Genomic DNA, 23,919 nt, shown 5'->3' with positions numbered 1-23,919 from the left:
CAACTCAATCTCCACCTCCCTTGACACTGATGTTGGTGTTAAGGTCGGTATTGTTGACTGTGGCGTCTGCACGAACCCAACCCACGACACTGACTGGAGCTTCGGCATTGATGGAGCATGTCTTCAAGCATTCTGCTGACGTGAGGAGAAGTTCATCAATCTCAACTCACCATAGGAAATATAAAACAGCATGCAAGGCTTTGGAGGAGGAATTACCAGTCTCCCCTTCAGCAAAGAGGCACAGAGATCAGAATGCTGCTTCTCCTTCAGGCTTGAGCGTGCACACTCCATTCTCTACTGGTCTACAAGAAATGAGCACTCTTTCTATGATGTCAGGAACATGCTCAACATTGATGTTGACATTGTCACCATGAGCCACAGCCACTACGCCGTCAACACTGAGCTTGTCCCCAACATCACAGAGGGCAAAGTCACCCTCAGTGTCGACTGATCATGCTCATCGGCATCTTGAAGTAACAATCTCAACAGCCGACCCACATACATGCCAGGCAGTATCACCCTCAGTATCTAAGGCAGGGACACCACACGAGTCACTATTGACGTTGAGGAAGGGCACCCCTTGACCCCGAGACATGATGTCTTCATTGGGATCGATGACCGATCTCGAAGAACAGACCCTGATGGAAGAGATGGAGAATACTTTGGATCAAATGGCAATTTGATCCTTACTGATTCAGTAGAGAATATTCCATCCGCCTCCACTTTTAAAGGCTTTCTCAGCCAAGAGCTGGATGTGGAGGGAGATTTAGATGATGAAATTGTGACTGTACCAAATACACCATCTATGTCTCCTGCACGTTTTTACTCTCCAAGATCTACCTCTAACACTAGAAGTGGGTACCTCACTGAGGGTATCTGAAGAGAATACTCCCAAATGAATGTGCTTCACTCTGCAAATGCACCAGACACTGGGGTTCACTTGCCATTTATGACTGCTCCCATGGTCATAGAACTCCCAAGGATTGGGGGGGGGGATAGATGCACTGCATCTCCAGGACTTCCATATGATTATGAGGAATATCTTCTATGGAAAGCACAACAGGTTTCAACTGTGGAATGAATGAGAGGTGACCATCTCCATTCTTTAGATTTTAGGGCACCTCAGTTACATCAAAGAGCCTCCCTCTTTAATGCTCCAATACCAATTGTAGCTCAGACTCAAGTCAACATCCCACTTAGTGACAGCCACCACTACACAGGCATACTCAGCTGCAATGGCCTCATCTCAAACTTCACTATTGGAGATTGTATCTTGTGCAACCCAAACGCATTCTACACCTGAGGACACTTCCTACAATGCTGGCAACACTTCCTGCACAAATGGTACAGCAGGATAGGAAAGCCTCATTGGAGGACAATTACGGCTCCACGTTGGATTCTGAGGCAGAATCTATGGGGACTGAGCACCCTTCTGATCCCTTGCTAGAAGAGAAAGTCCAGCCTACACCATCAGTTTCCCTTACAGACAAATTGAAAGCCTACCACATACAAATTTCAGAGATGGCTGAAGCCTTGGGTCTTGAGATTAAAAAACAGACCTCACATAAAGGATCCTGTATATGATTTCATGACAGTATCTCACTCTGTGCATCCCATAGTGCTTCCTATGCTTCCTGTGATATTCAAGGCAGCTCAGTCAGCATGGGAACTGTTTCATACTTCTACTCCAACCTCTAAAAGACTAGAAGGACTTTATCAGATTCAAGGATTCCCACTTCTTAGTTAAGCACCCAACTCCTAATTCATTAGTGACTGTGCCACATCAACAAAGTCTAGCTGATACCATTCGGCACCAGTCGGATAAAGAGGGATGCAAGATTGATACCATGGGAACAAAAGTTTATTCTATAGCATGTTTATCCATAGGAATTGCAAACAATGTTGCCTGCATGGTGAAATATCATCATTTCCTGTGGGGAAAAGTGCATCAATAGGCCCAGACTCTAAGTGATGAGGAGTTCAGGAAAAGGTTTGTAGACATCTTAGTGAAGTTCACTCGCATCACAAGACAGCATTTGAGTGCTGCCAAGCACTTGACTGGAACGGAATCAAGAGCTCTGTCCATGGTAGTGTCAAACAGACGACATGCTTGGCTTCAGTATGCAAATCTACAAAATGAAATCAAAGACAAGACTGAAGGCTCCCATTTTATGAAAAGGGCTTGTTCAGTGAAGACATCGATAACACACTGAAAGATTTAAAAAACCAAAGTACATGGCAAAAACATTTACTTCAACTGCTGCCCAGTCTTACTCTATTTATGCTACAGGCATTACAGTCATCAAAAGCAAACTTTCAAGCCTGCGGAACACATGAATTTCAGACTGCCCTGTCACCAATATCAGCATAAAGCTTATAGACAAAAACCAAAACAACAACTGGGCTCCTGCAGTAAACAACAGGATACTAATAAACAGAGTATTTGATGCTTAAGTCATTCCACTGGTTCCAATTCAAACCCCCACTTCAATAGGACTAACGTGCTATGCAACTGCATGGCAAAACATAACATCAAACTCATGGGTACTCTGCATTGTCACTACAGGCTATGTGATAGAGTTCGAAACCTTGTCAATATATTCAGGCATGCAATATACACCCCTACTTTAGTGGAGGAAGTGAAGGCTTTGTTGGGAAAGGGTCCCTGTGGAGGAATGAGTCCTAGACCTCTTGGTTCACTTGTCTAGCAAAGAAAACTGGCAGGGTCAAGAGTTCATGCCTGCTGTACCTTAGTTTCACTTTGGGAATATCAGTTTGACAGTTTGGTTTTGGAGGGAAAGGAAGTTTTGGGAAATGGAGCGAATGTTGAGTTACACTGATTGAGTTGTTTAAAAAATGATTGGAGCAAAATTATGTATATAGGAGGACCTCGTTACTTGCAAGGGTTCTGCCCCTCGCCTATTACTGCGGGTAACAGAACCATGAGTAATGAGGCATTAGGGCTATGGGAAAAGGAGGGTTAGGTTCTAAGGTGGAGGGGAAAGTTGGAAAAAGCCCCCCAAATAGCCCCCAAACTGCCCAAACATACTGTGGTGTGCTTGGTGCCCCATGTGCCCAGGCATGTCCTCCAAAGAACAAAATGGCCCCCAAATAACAAAATATCTTGGGGAAATGTCTGTTTTTTTCTTAAGGAAATGAGCCACAAAATGGCTCCTCCTGTATCCTTCTCTCTCCTGAAGAAAAAATGGCTCCTGGAAGTGACCTTCACGGTCACTTCCAGCCCTCTAGGAACCACGGACATCTGGGTTTTAACCCTTCAGTATCCGCGGATAATGGAAATGTGAGTAGCGGTTCTGCAAATAACAAGCTTCTTTTGTATTTAGAAGGGTTGTTCAGTGAGGCAAATTAGTTGAGTCTGGAAACCTAGAGAGGAAGAGTACTGGAGACAGTTAAGAAAAGAGTTGCAGAAGAGAGTCCAGGCATTCAGTTTGGAAGGTGGAGTCTCCAGAGACTACAGATCTGAAGAATTGCTGGCACAGAACTGAAATCACTCAAAACTGGAAAAGAACAGAATCTGAGGCAGAATTGAGGACAAGCCAGAGTTGCTAGACGTGTTCATCAAGGACTCTAAATTAGGGCTCTGTGAGAGTCAAATTAGAGGCTGAGTTTTTGACCACATTTTGTTTATTCCTCTTTTGGTTAATGGTTTTTAAATACTAAACTTGTGACGCAATGTTTGATTTAAAATTGAACTATTTGCAAAGTAAAACTACTTGTTTATATTTAAAAGAAAAATTGTAGCTTCTATTTACTCCACCCTACACCTATAGGCCTTAACACTCTACCAAAGTTTGTTTTTGCAACAGAAGTTTGAAAGGCTGTTGTGGTAGACTCAGCCGAGCACAAAAGTCTACTTGGTGGCAGTGGTTAAACTAGTAATTGTCAGAGAGATTCATGTATTGTGTTAGCAGCAGGGCAGATCCTCCACACATGGTGGCAAGCGGTGGGAAAGACAGCCATTCCTCCATAGTGCCATTGCCCCTGTACAATGGATATATCAAAGGGAGGGCTTCTACTCCCATTAATTCCAAATTCCAAAGAGGGACAGAGGAATCTAGTCAACAGTGGACTTGAGATGGCTGAACATGTATGTCCATAGCAGGAAGTTCCGTATGATAACGCTGCAAGGTATCCTGCCACTTCTTTGCATGGAGGAATGGCTTGCAGCATTGGATTTGAAGAATGCACATCTCCATATTGGCATACAAGAAAGCCACAGAAAGTACCTGAGGTTCACCATAGGAAATGCAGTGTACCAGTATAAGGTGCTCCCATTTGCGTTGTCAACCACACCAAGAGTCTTTATGAAAAATTTGAGTGCGATCATAGCGCATCTACGAACATCACGGCATGGGACAAAGATGAGTTACATTAACGTATGTCTTGCAGCTTCTGGAAAATCTAGGAATCCAAATGAACTGGCAGAAGTCACATCTGGACCCTGTAAAGAACATAAGTGACATTGTAGTGGTCCTAGTCACACAAACAAAAAGGGCATACTTACCAAAAGAACAGTGACAACTAATCAAAACATTAATTCAAAACTTCTGAAGAAAACCAACACAAAGAGCACATTACATACAGATGTTACTGGGGCTTATGGCCTCATGCGATGCCACTATCCAATATGCCCACCTGAGGATACATTCTTTTCCACTCCGGTTCCTCTCTGTGTTCAGGACCAATATAGACAGTCAGCAGATGAGCCTACAAATTCCTGCCTCAGTCCCGCACTCCATGAGATGGTGGACTGTTGAAAACAATCTAGAGGAGGGAGTACCCTTTCAGACTCCAATTCCAGCTGCTTGGGTCACCACCAATGTGTCCCTATCTGGTTTGGGGGTGGGGGGGCGCACTGTGGAAACTGACGGGCACAAGGTTTGTGGACACCACAACAATGAAAACTCCACATAAATTTTCTGGAACTTTTAGCTGTTCCAGGCATTAAAGCCATTCCTTCCAATACTAGGAGGGAAGGTGGTACAGATAGAATTGGACAACATCACTGCTATTGCCTACTTAAACAGGCAAGGAGGGACAGTCTCCAGATCCTTCCGTGCACTCAGTGTCCAGCTGTGGAACTTGTGCATTGCTCACCAGTTTTAGCCTGTGGCCTTGCACATAAAAGGGCCAGAGATTTGAGCAGAGAGAGAGTGGGCATGCAAAACCATGTATGGGAGATCCATCCAAAATTTTCACCTCCTGGGGTACTCCATCACTGGACTTGTTTGTGACAGACCAGAACAAGAAATGCTCCAGGTACTGCTCCAGAGAAGTTCAAGGGAACCATTCCATGGGGGATACATTCCAGTGCAGTTGGAGAAATGGATTACTTTACATGTTTCCACCTCCATATCCACGGCTGAACAGGATTATGGCCAGAATTGTACAAACAGAATACCTCCTGCATTCTACTGACACCATGATGGCTATGCCAGCCATGGTTTCCACTTTTATTCAGTAAGTTGAAACACAAATACTGGTGACTACCTCAATGTGCAGATCTGCTATCCCAGAATGGAAGAATGATACTACATCCAAACCTAAAAACTCAAAAGCTGACTGCATGGAGAGTCAGCTTGTAGATAACATTCTATTAAATGAAAGAGATTTCCACTAGCTACGCATACATGTGGAAGAGATTTAAGTTGTATGCATGCATACACGGTTTCACTCCTGAAGATATGATTGTTAGACAAGTAATATTATATCTGACAAATTTAAAAAGCAGTGGCTTAGCAAAGGTTTCCTTGAAAGTACATTTGGTGGCAGTAACATCAAAACATAAAGGTTGGGGTGACAGAACAGTATTTTCCCATCTAAATTGCAAGTGGTTTCTGAAGGGTGTAAATAATTTATATTGCCCAATGAGACAACCAGTTGGACAATGGAGTTTGTCATTGGTTCTATCAACACTGAACCGCCTTTTGAACCAATGGCTACTACTACTTTGAAGTTGGTTTCTTTAAAAATGGATTTTCTTGTGGCCATAACCACCACAAGGAGAGTTAGTGAGTTAACAGCTCTAAGAACCGACACTCTGTATACTAGATTCTATCCAGACAAGGTACTCATGCAGATGGACCCAATGTTCTATCCTAAAGTGTTGTCCAATTTCCATTTAAATCAAGATATAGAACTGCCTACTTTTTTCAGAAACCCAACAACACCTCTAGAGATGTCTTTGCTTTCATTAGATGTAAGGAGGTCACTCTTATTCTACTAAAGAATAATTATTAAAATTAAGTTTGATTATTTGATGATGATGATGATGATGATGATGATAATAATAATAATAATAATAATAATAATAATAATAATAATATCAAAAGATTTCCATAAAAGTAATCAACTCTTCATAGCCTATAAGGGTAAGGCTAAGGACCAGCCTCGATCCAGACCACACCTATTCCACTGGCTGGTGGAGTTAATGTCCTTGACATACAAGGTTCAGAAGGTAGAACCTCCATGCACAATTAGAGCCCATTCCACCAGGGCGTATGTAACATCGGCAGTGCATCTTTCAGGCATACAATCAGAAGACATTTGTAAAGTGGCCACTTGGACATCAGACATTTTCTGCGGAGGCAAACTTTGGGAGAGGTGTTACAATAGCTTACTGCACCCTCTGCCTGGGAAAGCTCGGTAAACACCCAGGCTTATGAATGGATCATGCTACAGATAAACAGGTTGCTCACCTGTAACTTATGATCTGTAAGTTATCCGTTGATATTCATAAGACCCTCCCATCCTCCATGCACTTGCAAGGCTTCCTTTAAAAATAAAATTACCTGCTAGGAAAGAATACTATAGCATCATCATCATTGAAGGTGGTCGTCCAAGAACCAAAGGAGAGGTGTTCTAACGTTGTGGTGCTTGGCCATGCCAAACTCGAGGGGAGGAGCATAAGCACTGTGCGGAGCTTGGAAATTTGTTTGTTTGTTTAACACATTTGTATACCACCCAAAATGCAAGTCTCTGGGCGGTTTACAAAAAAACAATAAAAACATCCCCCCCCCCAAAATCTACCCATGAGGTCCTGCGCAGGTGCAGAGCCCAGGCTTATGAATGTCAACAGGTCACTTACAGATCATAAGTTACAGGTGAGCAACCTGTTTTTATATCTGTACCAACTGTCTTAAGTAATAATATGTCACATATCTGTAGATTCTGTCTGCTATTTGCTTTTTCCTCCTGAGCCACTTTGCTGGTACAGGAAGGGCATTGATTTAAAGTAAAGAGGGCAGGAATATCAGCTGTCAATCACTTTGAGGATCCTACAGTTTGTTCCTGAGAAAGATATCTTCTCCCCAGCCTGTTTTAACTTCAGTTCTCTTCATTAGCTGGGGTTAGTTTGTGCTTTGTTTTCCCTTGTTTTCAAAATTAGTTATTCAATTTTTGATTTTTCCTTTTTGATGCTTCAAGAAAACCCTATCAATTTTATTTGTGTGTTCAAAGTAATAATTCTTGTGATGCTTTTATGTGGGTTGGTTCAGATGTCACTACTGAGCTTTTTGCTTTTGCCACATTTTTAAACTTCATGTACATCTCAGGAATTAGGGAGCATTGTTGATGGATTGATGATGAAATCATAACATTCATGATTAAAATATATAATTTATAAAACATTCACACATTCATGTCTAGGCAATATTTATTTTAGACACTAGATTTAAAAAAATTAATTTACCTACAGACGATTGCCTTATGCCTGATTGGTTGGAAGCTAAACTTGTTGCTACAATGATTCTTCTGGCTGCAGATGTGGAAGAGATGAAGCATAAATCCAAGTAAGTAAAAGTCTCGTGTTTCCTTTTACATTTTTTAAAATGTGGGCCACAAACCACTTAAGCAGGCATTGTTATATTAGGTTTAGTGTACAAAGTTCTGAGAAGAGAAAGCAGGAAACAAATGTTGTGTATAAGAAATGGTCCCAGATGAAATCTCTGAGTTGGAGAGGAGTATAGACAGTCTGGAGCTGGATGAACTGTTGGTTGAAATTGTAATAAGGCATAGCTTAAACACAAATATTCTTGTTTGAATGTTTTGTGGATTATATTGTTAATATATTGCACTGCAGTTTGTTGCCTTTCATCAGTATGGCCGAGTTCAGACCAACAAACACAACAACCATGGTTTGTTCATAAGGTGATCCTAAAGAACTGGGAGCCTGAACATGTTGTCCTCTCCCCTTGTGCATCCAGCTGCTACAGAGGAGCCATTGTTAGTGCAAACCAGATCTCTGTGAGTTGTTTGAACCTTAGAGCAGTGGTTTAACTACGGTTTACAATCCAGGATATAAAACTGGGATTAGATACAGCAGCTGTTTCCAATATAGGACAATTCTGCAGTATTTCAGTTGTTGCTTAGAATTCAGAATATCTTTTAAGGATGCTGCTTGTGTGGACAGTAAGAACAGGCTTAGGGGTTTGCACATGTATGGAAAAAGTCCTAAGATCATCTCTCTGCTCATACTGTGATATTGTTCGTTATGGTGTATATCTGTGAGTTAGTTGCATGTTGATTTTTTCTACTTCATTAGCCATATTAAAATGTTCCCCCATCCTTTCCTGAATACCGGAAGCATGGGGGCAAGGAAGTAGGGGTCATGGCTACTAGCCACACCCCCTAAAAACTCACTGGTGGCCATGCATTTGGTATTTGTGAAAAATAAATGTCCCTGCATGGGGCCCTATGCTTTCTAAGGGGGCCCTTTCTCACTAACACTGAATATGCACCTGCTAGGGAGTACATTGTCTTTGGGGTGTGTGGCCAATATGCATAGCCTTGCTCCCTTCCTACACATTTAGTGTGTGTGGTGGTGGTGGTAGGATGTGTGTGTGTGGTGTGTGTGTGTGTGTGTGTGTGTGTGTGTGTGTGTGTGTGTGCAGGGGAATGTTAGAATAAAACTACAGACACATCATAGGCTCCAAATGGCAGCACAGAGAAATAGTTGACTGGAGACAGGCAATAGTTTTTAAGGTAATTGAAAGTGGGTTGTCCTACGGTTCTACATTTCTTTTGTCCTAAGTCACCTCTGGTCAAATAATCTTTACAGGCTTTTCAACATTAAAAAAAAATGCTTAGAGGCAAAAGTGAGATACAGACAGCAACCACAGCAGCAGTTCTTTCAGACTGCCTTTAGGGATTTAGAAAACAACCCAAAAGCAATCATCTGTCTCTGACCATTGGTGCACGCGTTCTGCCAAACAAGTATAGTGATTGGAACAGTGTCAACACTGGCTGACACCATTTCCGCTTGAAGTGGGCTCAGGTGCTGCCTTCTGTTTGTAAGGTGCAAATGTGATTTTAATATTAGAGAAATCTAATATTAGATTTCTCTATTAGATAATAGAGAAATCTACCCAGAAATCAGCAAAACAGACATTAAAATATGTCTCAGCTGCTGGGTGAGGACATCTCCATGGGTTATCCTTCCCAGCATGCTTCAGGGCAGGATGTCATCAATTTGAATTGTAAGCCTTTAAAGGGCCTGGGAGGATAACCCTTCCCAGTTTAGTTCGTCCTGCTACGCTCCAGCGCAGGTGACGGAGCACTGCTCCTCTAGCCTTGCCTCTACCTCCATCTTGAACTCCTTTAACTGCCACTTCTCCCTCTCTACATCTCCCTCCTTGGGCTTTCCCTTTTTTTTTTTTTTTAAAAGAACCTTCCTCCTGACTCCTCGCTTTCCTACCAGGCTTCCCTCTCTCCTTCTGCCTCCCCCTATGGAGCTGCAAGGACTGGGCATTTTGCAAGCCCTGCTCCCCAAGCCGAAGTGGACAACAGAGCAGGCAACATCGGGCGGGGCCCAGTGCCACCGCGCGCTGATCCCCACTTCCCAAGCTGCCCTGCCATGGACAAACACATCCAAATTGGGAGTGAGTGGCACCTGCAAGGGCTTGGACCCAACTTTGGGCCACCATGCCATGGATCTGGCCACCAGAGCACGCATGAGGAGGCACAACCGCTCCACCTCACCCTGCATCCACCCAGGGAGCCCCGACCTCGCAGCATGAGAGGAGACCAACCGGAGCCCTCCACAATTGGCTGTTGGTGTAGCTGCGGCCGCCAGGTCTAGCAACTCCACCGTGCTGGCCACAGGAGAGGAAATGGCGGGGGGAAATGGTGTCGAGGAGGAATCGGTGGAGGGCTCAGCTGCGGAGGACCATGAGAACTGTGAGGCAGTCCCAGGGGGCAATGAGGGGACAGGAGACTCCAGCACGACCCTGCTCCTACCGCAGCCCAACTGACCAGATGACGAGCCGAGCGAGAAGGTGGTGAGTCCCAGTCCGGCAAGACTGGCGTCACCCATGGAACCCCTGCGCCTAGACCCCACCACCCTGTGCCAAATGTCCCTGCCCCCCCACTATACCGGGCATGCAGGCATGGATGGACTGGTTTGCTGGTATGCTCCAACAAACTATGGGCAACCTCCCTCCTCCCAAATCTCACAGAAAACGGGCAAGGCTCAGAGCAGATCACTCATCCCCCTCCCTATCGGAGGATTCAGACACCTCAACAGACTCTTCAGAGTCCCCAATAAAAAGGAAGATGAAGGGCCATAGAGGTAAACGCCACCGTAGCTACAAAAGGAAGCTCCATAAGAAATATAGGAAAGTGCCCAGGCGCTCCCTCACTCCTCGGATATTTCCAAATTCCCGAAACCAAATGTAGGCTGATAGGTAGCGTTTTGAAGTCCAGGACCCTCAAGGTTGCATTCTCAGAAATGCTACCTGTCCCATGTGCAGGTACATTGAGACAGGCAGAGCTGAGGGGTTTCAATGCATGGATGAGACGTTGGTGCCAGGAGGAGGGTTTGTTAGGCACTGGGACACATTTTGGGGCAAGCAAGGCCTGTACAAAAGGGATGGGATGCACTTGAACCAAGATGGAACCAGACTGCTGGCAAAATCAAAAAGGTTGCAGAACAGCTTTTAAAATGACACCTGGGGAATAGCCGACAGGAGCTGGACAGTATCCAGTTCAGCAAATGCAATCCCTTAAAGTGTGAGGATGCAGAGTAGGATAAAACAGAAGGGAACAGAGAAGAAGCACATAAAGAACAGACAGAAGGCTGTGCGAGCTGGACAAAGAGTCAAAAGAAAGATAGCAGACACCAGGGAAGAGATTCAGCGTATAGGTGCTTATATGCCAGTGCCAGAAGCCTCCAAGCCAAGATGGGCAAGCTGGAGTGCTTGGTTGCTAACGCAGAAATAGATACAGTGGGCATAACAGAAACATGGTGGAACAGTGAGAACCAGTGGGACACTGTTATTCCTGGATATAAGCTCTATAGAAAGGACAGGGAGGGGCACCTTGGAGGTGGAGTAGCACTGTATGTTAAGGGATAGAATCTAACAAAGTAGAAAACCTAGGTGGACCGGAGTCATCCACAGAAATCCTCTGGGTGACAATACAAGGCCTGAAAGGAAATGTGCTACTGGGGATGTGCTATTGCCCTCTGGATCAAAATGCTGACAGTGACTGGGAGTTGCAGGAGGAAATCAGGGAGGCTTCAAGGAGAGGCAGGGCAGTAATAATGGGTGACTTCAATTACCCACACACAGACTGGGTAAATTCACAGTCAGGTAATGACAGAGAGGTCAAATTTCTAGATACGTTGAATGACATGTGGGGAAAGAATCACCAAGGAAGTCTAACACTTTGAATTTCAGAAGAAGAAACTTATCCAAAATGAAGAGTATGGCGAAAAGAAAGCTGAAAGGGAAAATCGGGAGAGTCACTTCACTCCAGAATGCATGGAGTTTACTCAAAACCACAATACTAGAAGCCCAGTTAGATTGTATACCCAAAAGGAGGAAAGGTACCACTAAGTCCAGGAGGATGCCAACATGGCTAACAGGTAATGTCAAAGAAGCCATAAAATGGAAGAAGACTTGTTTCCGAAATTGGAAGGCCTGCCCAAACGAGGAGAACAGAAAGGAACACAAACTCTGGCAAAAGAAATGCAAGGTGACAATAAGGGAGGCAAAAACACCCGAGTTTGAGGAACATTTAGCTAAAAGCATCAAGGGGAATAACAAAAACTTCTTTAAATATATCAGAAGCAGGAAACCTGCCAGGGAGGCGGTTGGACCATTAGACAATGACAGAGTGAAAGGGATTATGAAGGAGGATATGGAGATTGCAGATAAGCTTAATGAATTATTTGCATCTGTCTTCACGGTAGGGATGGGCCTGGACCGGTCCGGAGGTCATTGTAAAGGCCTCCGGACCGGTCTGGACCTGGGTGGTTTGGTTCGGGGGGGGTAGCTTTAAGAGCGGTGGGAGGGTTTACTTTCCCCTCCCGCCGCTTTCCCACTCTGGCGCCGTAATGTTACGAGTAATTGGGGCGGCAGGATACCTCCCTGCCGCCCCTTCCCCAATGTTGCTCTAAAAAAACTCCCAGTAGTCCTTTGCGCGCGCGCACGTCAGAGATGTGAAGCGCGCGCACGATGTGTGTGCGCGCAAAGGACTACTGGGAGTTTTTTTAGAGCAACATTGGGGAAGGGGCGGCAGGGAGGTATCCTGCCGCCCCAATTACTCGTAACATTACGGTGCCAGAGCGGGAAAGCGGCGGGAGGGATAAGTAAACCCTCCCGCCGCTCTTAAAGCTACCCCCCACCCCAGTGCCGGACCGCAGTGTGGCGGTTCCGTGCACACCCCTACTTCACGGCAGAGAATACTGAGCATATACCTGTTCCTGAACCAGGCTTTTGGGGGATGGAGGCTAAAGAACTGAGTCAGATAGCAGTGACAAGAGATGATGTTCTAAACTATCTGGAAAAACTGAAAACTAGCAAATCGCCAGGGCCAGATGGCATCCATCTAAGAGTTCTCAAAGAACTCAAATTTATGTATGTATGTATGTATTTATTTATATCTATATATCGCCCTACTCCCATAGGACTCAGGAAGGCTTACAAGCAATAATATACACAGCAACCCAATTCTATAAAATACATCTTACATAATGTCTTAATGCAAACCCCATACAGTACTCATTTCACATGACATAGTAACTGTGGATTACAAAATCACTCTACGACCAGCTATCTCAGCAACCGAACACGCGACGGAACATTTCAGTCTTACATGCCTTACGGAAAGCCAACAGGTCATGGAGAGCTCTGATATTATCCGGGATACTGTTCCATAGAGCCGGGGCAACCACTGAGAAGGCCTTGGCTCTCGTTGATTGCAGTTTAATATCTCTAGGGCCCAGGATCACCATGGTATTACTTGTGGCCGATCTCAGGACCCAGCAAGGGAAATATCAAACAAGGCGGTCCTGGAGGTATGGAGGGCCCATACTGTGTAAGGCTTTAAATGTTAAAGTTAATACCTTAAACCTAATCTGGGACTCAACCAGCAACCAGTGCAGCTGAACGAGCAAAGGTGTCACATGTGCTCGCCAAGGCGCCTTAGTAAGGACCTTGGCCGCTCCATTCTGCATCAGTTGCAATCTCCGAGTTAGGTGCAGTGGCCACCCCACATAAAGCGGGTTGCAATAATCTAACCTAGAAGTGACCATTGCATGGATCACAGTGGCCAAATTCGGAGGGGACAGATAAGGGCTAGCCACCGTATTTGGCGTGACTGAAAAAAAGGCCTTTTGAGCGACCTCCATGATCTGAGCCTCCGTATTCAAAGAGGCATCAAGAATCACACCCAGACTCTTCACTGTAGGCTGAGGTATCAAACAAGCACTTTCAAGGGTCGGTAATTCCAAACTCCCTACTGACCTCTTCAGGCCCTGCCACAGAACTTCAGTCTTATCCGGATTAAGCCGTAGACGACTTTGCTTCAGCCAGTCTACGACTGCCTCCAAGCACCTGGTCAGCTGGGCTATATTGTCCTCAGCCCTGCTGTCCATCAGCAGAAAAAGCTGGGTGTCATCTGCATATTGATAGCATCCTAGCCCACTCCTCACCAGCTTTGCTAAAGGCTGCATATAAATATTGAACAGCAAGGGTGAGAGAATCCCATAGAGGAGCCCACCGAGCCAGGGTTGCCCACGGATCTGAGCCAGATCCTGGAGCAGACTTGAAAGGGGAGGGGGAATGGTCGGATGGACATCAGATAGAGCAGGCTCCATATTCACGCAGATTGTTTCCCCTGAAGATTTTTCAAATCTATTCATGAAAGCCCTCCAAACCCTGGGCCTCATGTTTGAAGGCCTGAAAAATCATACTACCCCTTCTCAGGAGTCACTGGTGCTTCCCACCACACCACCTGCAGACCTCCTGTTTCCCTTACTGGAGACCTTTGCGGAGGTTCTACGACAGGAGTGGCAGGCCCCAGCTGTCCAGAAAAAGACTACCACACTGGCCAGTAAGCATTATGGCTTCATCCCCTCAGCAACCAACTTATTCCAAGTGCCTCCTGTGGATGCTCACGTGGACGCTCTCACGTCAGAAGCCGTGCTACCTAAGGATGGGGAGTCAGTTCTTAAGGACCCCACTGAAAAGAAATTGGAATTTCAACTAAAGAAAAATAACGAATGTACCTCCTTCTCCATAAGGGCATCCATTGCGGCCTTCATCCTGTCCAGGGCCACCCTACTCTGGACGGCTGAGCTATTACAAACCCAATGCTGGACCTCCACCGGCAGTGACAAATACTTTTAAAAATTCAAAAAGTGCAGGCATTCATAGCAGATACAACACTAGATTCAGTGCGCTTTGGGGCCCCTTACCACAGTCAACAACGTGGTAGCCAGGAGTGCTCTATGGCTGAAACACTGGCAAGTCGACTCCACGTCTTGATCCAACTTGTCAGCAGTCCCCTTCTCCGCCACCAAACTATTTGGGGATGAGGCCTTAAAGGACATCTGGGTGGAGACTAGAGACAAGAAGGGCGCTTCCATCTGCCATACGCAAGGAGGACAAGCGTCCAAACAAGAGGTTCAATCAACTGTTTTGGCCCTTTTGCCCAGGCTACCGCCCCTCCAAAAGGCACCCCAGGCAACAGTGCAATGGATGGAACAGGCAACACTTCAACGCCTGGCCTAACCCACTGAAGCAGCAATTTGGCCAGCAAAACAAGTCACGCCAGGCCTTCTGACTCGGGCCACGTAGGAGGTCACCTAGCTCAATTCTATCACGCATGGGAGATCTCCATAACCGACAAATGGGTCCTCAACTCTATTATGAACGGATTCAGGATAGAGTTAATGTCAAACCCTCGACATCGCTTCATGCCAAAGTCGTGATCAAAATTTCGCCAGAAACACACAGCCCTACTACAGGCAATAGATCATCTCCTCCGCATTAACGCCATAGAACCTATTCCCCTGCAGCAGCACCATCAAGGTATCTACTCCATCTTGTTTACCGTGCCCCCAAAATATGGATCGTCCTGGGCAGTCTTGGACCTCTTTCCAAACTAAGGTCGTCTCATTCTTCCATAGATCCCAGAACCTCGTTCTGCCCTCCTTCTGCCTGAACCCCTCCCACCCTCGAGAGAAGAAATGGCACAAACTAGACATCCACCGGTGCCTAAAGGCCCACCTCAAAGGTACATCACCGTTCAGGGCCACGGAAGCCCTCTTTATATTCTTCTTACCATCCACAATGGGGCAGCCAGTATCATCAGCTACTCTGGCTAGATGGATAAAAGCCTGCATTGCCTTGGCATTCGAGGTACAACACTTGCCTACACCACTGAGGCTGACGGCTCATTCCATCCGCTTGGTGGCAACCTCAGCAGCATTCTCAACAAATGCCCCTCTTGAGGACATCTGCAGAGCAGCAACATGGTTTATCCCTACCACCTTTATCAGGCACTACAAGCTAGACCTCTGGCACTGCGGAGGCATCCTTTGGCAGGCATGTCCTGCAGCATGTCCTTCCTCCCCAGTAGCCCGTGTCACCCACCCGCCCAGGGTGCTTAGCTGTGGTATGTCCCACGGAGATGTCCTCACCCAGTAGCTGAGAAAGGAGCATTGGTCACTCACTGTGAAGACTTCTTCTTGCTCTTGGTGTTGAGGACATCTTGACCTACCCTGGGTGCCCTCGGCTACTGGTCTACTTCCTCAGTATCTTACCATGTACCTATCTTAATACCTAACCTGTTCTTCTTACATATTCTCTACCTTCTAGAGGCTTTGCTGTTCTAACTAAACTGGGAGGGGTTGTCCACCCGGGCCCTTTAAAGGCTTACAATTCAAATTGATGACGTCCTGCCCTGGAGCATGCTGGGAAGGATAACCCACGGAGATGTCCTTAACACCAGCAGCAAGAAGAAGCCTTCATGGTGAGTGACCAATGCTCCTTTCTCTTTCAATGTTTGTTTTGTGTAGTGGCAATGGCAGCACTGAACGGATTGAGCTGAAGGCTCTCCTAAACCCTCTACTGGATGTCTTGCTGAAACTTGGCACAAATCCCTACATTTCAACACTGAAAACTGATAAATGCCTACAACTGCTATTGAAGTTACTGCAGACTTGGTCAATCAGACGTTACCGTTCACAAGTTGGTTAGTGATATCTTCAGTATATTGGTCTTAACAATCTCAGCTTTCCAACTAATATAACAAGTACAACTAATACAACTAATAAGGAAATTATAAGGAAACCAATACAACTAATAAGGAATTGAAATATTCCTAATAAACATCTAAATACAGAGACAGTTCTGATACAGACAAGGAAGAAAACCCATTCTAAAGCACAGTGCAGTCTAAAATCGGGTAAGCCTGGTAATCTTTGAACTTACAATAGGGGCTCTTTCTCTATTTCTCAGAACAATAACAGTAAAAATACTTTTGAATGTGAGCTGTTTTTAAAAAAAATTTAATTTCCAAGATGTTATTTTGATGGCTTATTCAAAATGGCCTGAATAATCACTCTTTAGACTACTAGGCACTTGGAAATTCGACTGATAGATAAGAGATTTCATTATTCATTTAAAAGTAATAGTATAAAATGAGGGACTATGAGTTTTGACTTTAATTTCTTGCTTTTCTCTCTCTCTTTGTGCAATATATCTAATTTAACCATGAATATTGTATGGTATACTACTACATCTGATTTGTATAATATAGTTTTAAGAGCAAAATGTATAGTTCAATTATTTTAACATACATGAATTTTTGTACAGATGGGATAATAACATTTCTCCAGAATTCATTTATGGCTGCCACAGAAAGTCTGTTGGATTTTCTCCTCCGAAGACTTACAGCAAATGAATTAAATACTGTAAGTGTTTGGTGAAATTCAACTTAATCTTATGCAGAAGTGTAGGAGTATTTTAAAAGGATTTTATCTGAAGTGCTTAGAAAATTATCTGAAAGAAATACTTTTTTATGATGTTTGCTCATCAGCATTTATTTATTTAAAATATTCATATCCCACTTTATCCAGGGCAATGCCACTGTGGATGGCTTTGGGTTGTTTCCCCCCACTCAATGTCTGTGAACATTAATCTTGTAAAAATATGTGAGACCAAATGCAAGAGTTCATTTCATCTCTAAATGAAGAGAAGTCTTGGTTTGAGAAGTCTTGTCCCTTTTGTAGGGGAGGAGCAAAACAGTTCACATATTAGTTTATGTAATTTGACTTAGTTGATTATGGAGGAACAGATAACGACTATTTAAGGCAGAGGCTGGGATAGCATCTAGGGCCTTGCTGGGACCCAGGCAGGGGCGCACTTCTGGTTCTCTTCTTGGACAGGGATTCCCAAACTTAGAGTCTGAGATGTTGTTGGACAACAATTATCATCATCCCCAGAAGGCCATTGTGTCTTGGGAATGGTGGGAGTTGTAGAGTCCAACAACGTCTGTGGACCCAAGATTGGTAACCCCTGCTCTAGGATATAGAATCTGGAGGGAAATTGAGAAATGTGGTTATACAGATGCTGGCCTCAATCAAGCTCCCCTTAGTGAGGTCAGGGCTGCGAGTGTCCTGGCTTTTGGTGCGGTTAGTGTTTAGCCGGGTGTATCACTGCAGAATGCCCTTCTTTGCGGTGGACCTGTGAGCAAAGCCCAGGAACCATCCACTTACATACCCTTAAAACCCATCTTTTTGGCCTGACCTTTCAGGGTTTTTAATTAGTTTTAATTGTTTTAATGCTAACCTAGTTTTCAGGGATTTAATTGTTCTGATAATTTAATTGTTTTTTAAGATATTTTTAAATTGGTGTTCATATTTATATTTCTGTTTTAATTGTTATTGGTTTTAATGGTTTCTGATTTTAATTGTAAACTGCCCTGAGCCATTTCAGAAGGGCAGTATAAAAATCAAATAAATAAATAAATAATACATGAAATCAAGTTCTGAGATGGGAGAAGTTGCTAGGTTGGATGCTGCAGGTCAGGACAAGGGGTGTGGACTTCTTCCTTATCTCTCTGAGGCTATTTCACCAAATGGTTATCAATCTAGATGTAAGGTCTGATGAATTTATCTAATGCTAAGGCGTGGCCCAGGCAACCTAATCTTTAATGGTAATGTCCAATCCTAAATGTAAGTGGAAGCAATGTGTAGCCTTATTCCATTTGGCAGTCATCAAGCCATGGAATTCTGCAGCATGCTGAGAGATGGGGCATCTGCCTTAGTGCAGGGCTTATAAGGCTTTATCTGCTGTATGTGTTTGATTGTGGTAGATAAAAATGCTTGTTAGAGCCTGCACAAAGGATTTCACATTCCTCAGTATAGCCTCATTTTCTTCCGGTAATGGAGAGACCCACACTAGGGAGCTCTGATAACAGACATTACACACAGGGCTTCAGCCCTGACTCTCCTTCGGGAGAGAGTATGTGTGTTCACACACCAGCCAAACTTCCCCTGAAGTCCCTTCGAGATTCTTGGACCCACTCCACACACAAGTCAGGCTTTGTCTTGCAAATTCTAGCTTATCTCGAGGTATTTCCAGATTTTTAAAATGCTGGTTTTAAGCTACTTTTTCAGAAAATGCAGAGCAAACAGGGAGAGGTGCTGGCATAGAATCATTAGCATGATAAGAGATATGCTTTCTTCAGAAATGCAGCTCTGTCTCTATAGGGATCTCCCTCCCTCCCTCCCTCCCTCCCTCTTTCTCTCTCTCTCCCTCTCCCCCCTTCCCATTGGCTAGAAGGAAAACACTGACACCTGCATGTGGACTTGTTTCAAAAGAAAACCGAGAGCAGAGGGGAGGGACTGCTTCCCTCAGTGCCGCGAGTGTAGTTCAAAGTGGCTTTGCTCAGTATTTCCCCCGAAGCCAAGTGCAACTATCTCCCATGTGACATATATACTCTACTGGTAGGGCTGGGGATATATCTGGAAGAGTAATTGACATTAATTGAGGATCTCTCATTGCTTCTTAATGATGCTATTGAACTGCTTCAGCTGGGGGTAGCTCTCTCCACAATGGCTCAGTCTGGATTGGGGCCCTCTGCAACTGCTATTTACATGTGAAGAATCAAGAATGCAGATCCAATTGTGTAACAGGCATACTGTCTAGTTTGGCACTAAGATTTCTTTTGCAACTAACATTCTCACTTGATCCCAGTCGACTGTTGCTCTTTGCTTCTCTGTGCTGTCTTTTGATTTCTTTCTTTGGAATACTTCTTTCACATTTACACTTTTTGAATAAGATGATTTAAAAACATGTGAGAATAACTATTAGTTCTGGATTCAGATTATCACAGAACTAGTTGTATGTGCCTGAAGGGGCATTCTGAGCCAGCCAACTATGTGGTAAGCTACTTCTAAAATGAAAGCACTTTTTGATAGGGTCCCTTCTTCCAAGGAAAAATATCAAACATAACATTGGGTATGCCTAAAGTAGTTATTATTTGCAGTATTTTTACCTACTTGAAGTCTTATGTATTAAGATAAAAATCATGCAAGCTTTTTCTTCAAGGTAGTTTTATTGGGGAGATCTGTAATAACATATCTGTTCACTTTAGATTTCAGATTTGGAGCGCTGTAATTTATATCTGGCAGTATTTTCAGAGCTAACAAACTTCTGCTCAATCAAATGCTGGAAAAAGAGGACATCTATCTGTAGTTTCATCTCCTCTCTGATAAATGCCTCCCTCTGCAATCTGCAAGAAAGGAATAGTGAAGAGGTAATTTTGCAAGTCCCAAACCAGAAAATTAAGGGTTGTAACCATTATGCGTGACACATGTATTTTCACCAATATAGTTTTAAAATATTGCTTCTGAAGGGTTATAAAGCACTGAGACACGTGCAGATTGGCTATAGAATGACATAGGGTATTGCTTTATTTACAGTAGAAAACTGCATTCTTTTTAAAAAAACTTGGTAGGTAATCATACAGTTATAAAAATAATACTTTCACTTTCCTCCCCTGAAATATTGTATAACAATAATTAAAACAGAATTGTGGCCCAAAATCTCAATTTTTAGTGCCCTATTAAAATAATAGTATCTATATATTTATTTCTCGTAGGGGGAGAAGCAGCCTGGCCGGGCTGGCAGAGGCGCAGATGCTTTGCGCCTGGCCCAGCTAGTAATCTATAAAGAACCATGATCCACATGTCACTCAATGTTATATGGGCATTTCCAGTTGGCCCATGCTGCTGTGGGCATCAAAGAAAGCATTGGTGTACTTGCACAAGAGCCCTAAACAGCTTAAAGGTAAAGCGTGCTGTCAAGTGGATTTCGACTCCTGGCATGCAGAGAGCCCTGTAGTTTTCTTTTGGTAGAATACAGGAGAGGTTTACCATTGCCTCCTCCTGCGCAGTATGAGATGATGCCTTTCAGCATCTTCCTATATCACTGCTGCCCGATATAGTACCAGCGGGGATTCGAACTGGCAACCTTCTGCTTGTTAGTCAAGCATTTCCCCGCTGCGCCATTAGGTGGCAGGCCCTGGGTATTTAAGTGAACCTCTTCTTCACCATGAGTCCCACTGCCTGTTGAGATCGTCTAGAGAGGTTTGCCTGCAGTTGCTGCCAACTCGTTTGGCTACTTGGGAACGAGCCTTCTCCATTGCTGCCCCTGGACTTTGGAATGCAGTCCCTGTTGAAATAAGAGCCTCCCCATTTCTGGCAACTTTTAAAAAGGTGCTGAAGACACATTTATGCTCCCAGGCTTTTAATTAGATTTATGGTTTAAATTTTTAATGCTGGTTTTAAATTATTTTATTGTTAATGTTTTTAATGTTTAAGTGATTTTAATTGTTTAATTGATTTAGTTTTGATTTTAACTGTTAACTAGCCAACCCGCACAGAGCATCTGTGCACTCTTTGGTAGGGGTGTGCATGGAACTGCCAACTGCGGTCCGGCACTGGGGTAGGGGGGTACCTTTAAGAGCGGCGGGAAGGTTTACTTACCCCTCTCGCCGCTTTCCCCCTTGGCGCCGTAATCCTAAGAGTAATTGGGGCGGCAGGACACCTCCCTGCCACCCCTTCCCCGACGTTGCTTGAAAAAACTCCCAGAAGTCCTTTGCGCGTGCGCGTCACAGAGACGTGAAGCACGCGCTCGTCTCTGTGACGTGCACACGCGCAAAGGACTGCTGGGAGTTTTTTAAAGCAATGTCGGGGAAGGGGTGGCAGGGAGGTGTCCTGATGCCCCAATTACTCTTAGGATTACGGCGCCAAGGGGGAAAGCGGCGAGAGGGGTAAGTAAACCCTCCCGCCGCTCTTAAAGGTACCCCCCACCCGAACCGGACTGCCCAGGACTGGTCCGGAGGCTTTTTCAATGGCCTCCCGACCGGTCCGGGCCCATCCCTACTCTTTGGGGCTGGCTGTTTCCTTCTCCCTCCTGCCCCACACTCTTGCCCCTCTTCCCCTCCCTCCCGCCCCACTCTCTCTTGCCCTCCCTCCCCCTCCCACCCCTCTCTCTCACCCACCCCTCACCCACCCCTCTCTCTCATCCTCCTGCCCCAGCCTCTCCTGCCCTCCCACCCCTCCCCCTGCTCCTCTTTCCTGCCCCCTCTCTCCCCCAGCTCTCTAGCCCTCACCCTGCCCTCACCCTCCCCTACCCCACTCCCTCTTGCCCTCGCCCTCCCCCCTGCCCCATTCCTTCTTGCCCTACCCCTACCCCCACTCCCTCTTGCCCTACCCCTACCCCCACTCCCTCTTTTCCTCCCCCTGCCCTCTCCCCCTCCCCCACTCTTTCCTCCCCCTGCATTTTTTAAAGTTCTACTTACCGGGCCACCGCCGCTCCTCCTCCCGGGCGGCGAACAGGAAAGTCCCACTGCCCAGTTCCCTCCCACCCCAGCCTCCCACAGGATCCCGGCCTCGGCGGCTGGTCCCAGTGCCACCTGGCCAAGAGCCGCCTCCGTGGCCAGGCCCAGCGCCTCCACAGCCTGACCTGCCGCTGGGCTGAGTGCCACCTTTGCGGCCGGGCCCACCACGCCAAGTGCCGCCTCTGTGGCTTGCTGGGCCCGCTGCTGCCACTTGCCAGTCTTTGTGGCCCCCCCAAGGAGGCCGACCACCCCTCCCCCCACCTTCTGCCCCAGTATCGGGGCCCACCACTGCTGCTGCCTCCTCCTCCTCCTCCTTACCGCCTCAGCTGGGCCGGGCCTGTCACCCCCTCAGCCGGGCCCGCCACTGCCGGGCCGCCGGCGGCCAGGTCTCCTCTCTCCTCCTAGGTGCGCCAGCCAATCAGGCACCTCTGCAGCCCAGCCAATCAGCTGGGCTGCTGGGATGCATTCTGATGGCACACCCAGGAGAAAGAAATATATAGATTGATTTTAATTGTTTTTATTTGTTGTAAACTGCCCTGAGCCATTTTTGGAGGGGCGGTATGTAAATAAAAAGAAACAAACAAACAAAACTAAAATTTGTGTGCTAGTACTTCAGGAGTGCATCTTACATTGTTTCTAATTATTATGATCCCAGTAGCACAAGTCCTTACAATTTGACTTTAGAATACAAAAAGAGATTCTCCTAGTCTTATTTTGTTTCTGTCTGAGGAGAAGTTCTGTTCTGTCCAAACTAAACCCGGTTCTTTCCCCTTCTCAGACAACTGCTTTCAAATCTTCATACCCCCTCTTTCACCTAGCCACCTGATATTTCAGTAAACAAGCTCTATGCCCATCCCATTTATAGCCCTTCCCCAGTGGTGAATGCTATACTAGCTCCCTCCTGCAAAAGATAAGCCAACACAGTACAGCCACCTGGCAATTTATTTTTTCGCTTGCTGGGGCAGGTGTAGGAGAAGAGCTGAGCAGACATATGTGCATCCACCCCACTTACCAATTGCAGAGTAGCTGTGGAGGGAGGGTGAGGCTTTGAAATTTTGAATCATAAGTAACGTTTCAATGTAATGCTCACACTGTGTAAAATCTTTCAATCTATATTCAAACTGGCAAAGATTTTTATTAATATAATTCTCGATTGGTTTTTAAAATTGGAGAACATTGTAATGTGTTTTATACGGGAAATTTTCATGTGTATCTTCTTTTTCAGGAGGTAAAACTTGGTGAGCAGATTCAGAAAGTAGTCAGCATGGCATCGCTAAGAATCATTTGTGAAATTATTGATCAGAAGTCAGATCTTCAGCTTGAATCTCTACCAGCTGTAGATACCCTGAAAACAGTGTTTTTATGTGCACAACTTAACCATGTATTAAAGAAGCCTAGCAGTATGGAAAAAAATAGGTATTTGTGTTAACTTTGCTCAACAATGTTTGAACTGTGTTGAAATACTCAATATTCGAACTTCTTTGGTTTGCTTTCTCAAGTTCTACGTTAACCAAAAAATGTAGAATATCTTAGTGGCTTGTTTGTTCTTTTCAGTTTTCAATTCCTAGGATCTTCCTGTTGTCACATTTCCTAGGGGATAACTATTTTATGGCTTATCTAAACTCTGTGGCTGACATCCAGACTAATAAAGCACCAGTGCTACAGGTGAAGCACTGGTGTAGCACCAGTGGTTCTGAAGAGTGTGTGTGTGAATTTCTACTACCTCCCCTTCCTCAGAAGCACTTTGGGCCACCTGCAAAT

General features: G+C 45.1%; 1 protein-coding gene across 4 annotated transcripts in view; it reads left to right on the top strand.

The window, feature by feature from the left end:
- Window positions 1-23,919, top strand: part of TARBP1 (TAR (HIV-1) RNA binding protein 1) — an 82,400-nt gene that overhangs the window by 34,711 nt on the left and 23,770 nt on the right. For all 4 annotated transcript variants that reach the window (XM_053299445.1, XM_053299429.1, XM_053299436.1 and 1 more), the window contains exons 11-15: window positions 7,718-7,811; window positions 16,325-16,500; window positions 17,124-17,221; window positions 19,909-20,070; window positions 23,384-23,574. In XM_053299445.1, the coding sequence (XP_053155420.1) occupies window positions 7,718-7,811; window positions 16,325-16,500; window positions 17,124-17,221; window positions 19,909-20,070; window positions 23,384-23,574 (721 nt within the window). The remainder of the gene's footprint in view (window positions 1-7,717; window positions 7,812-16,324; window positions 16,501-17,123; window positions 17,222-19,908; window positions 20,071-23,383; window positions 23,575-23,919) is intronic.

This window comes from Hemicordylus capensis, chromosome 1 (genome assembly GCF_027244095.1).
Source record: "Hemicordylus capensis ecotype Gifberg chromosome 1, rHemCap1.1.pri, whole genome shotgun sequence".
NCBI classification, from domain to species: domain Eukaryota; kingdom Metazoa; phylum Chordata; class Lepidosauria; order Squamata; family Cordylidae; genus Hemicordylus; species Hemicordylus capensis.
This window is presented reverse-complemented; position numbering and strand designations above follow the sequence as displayed.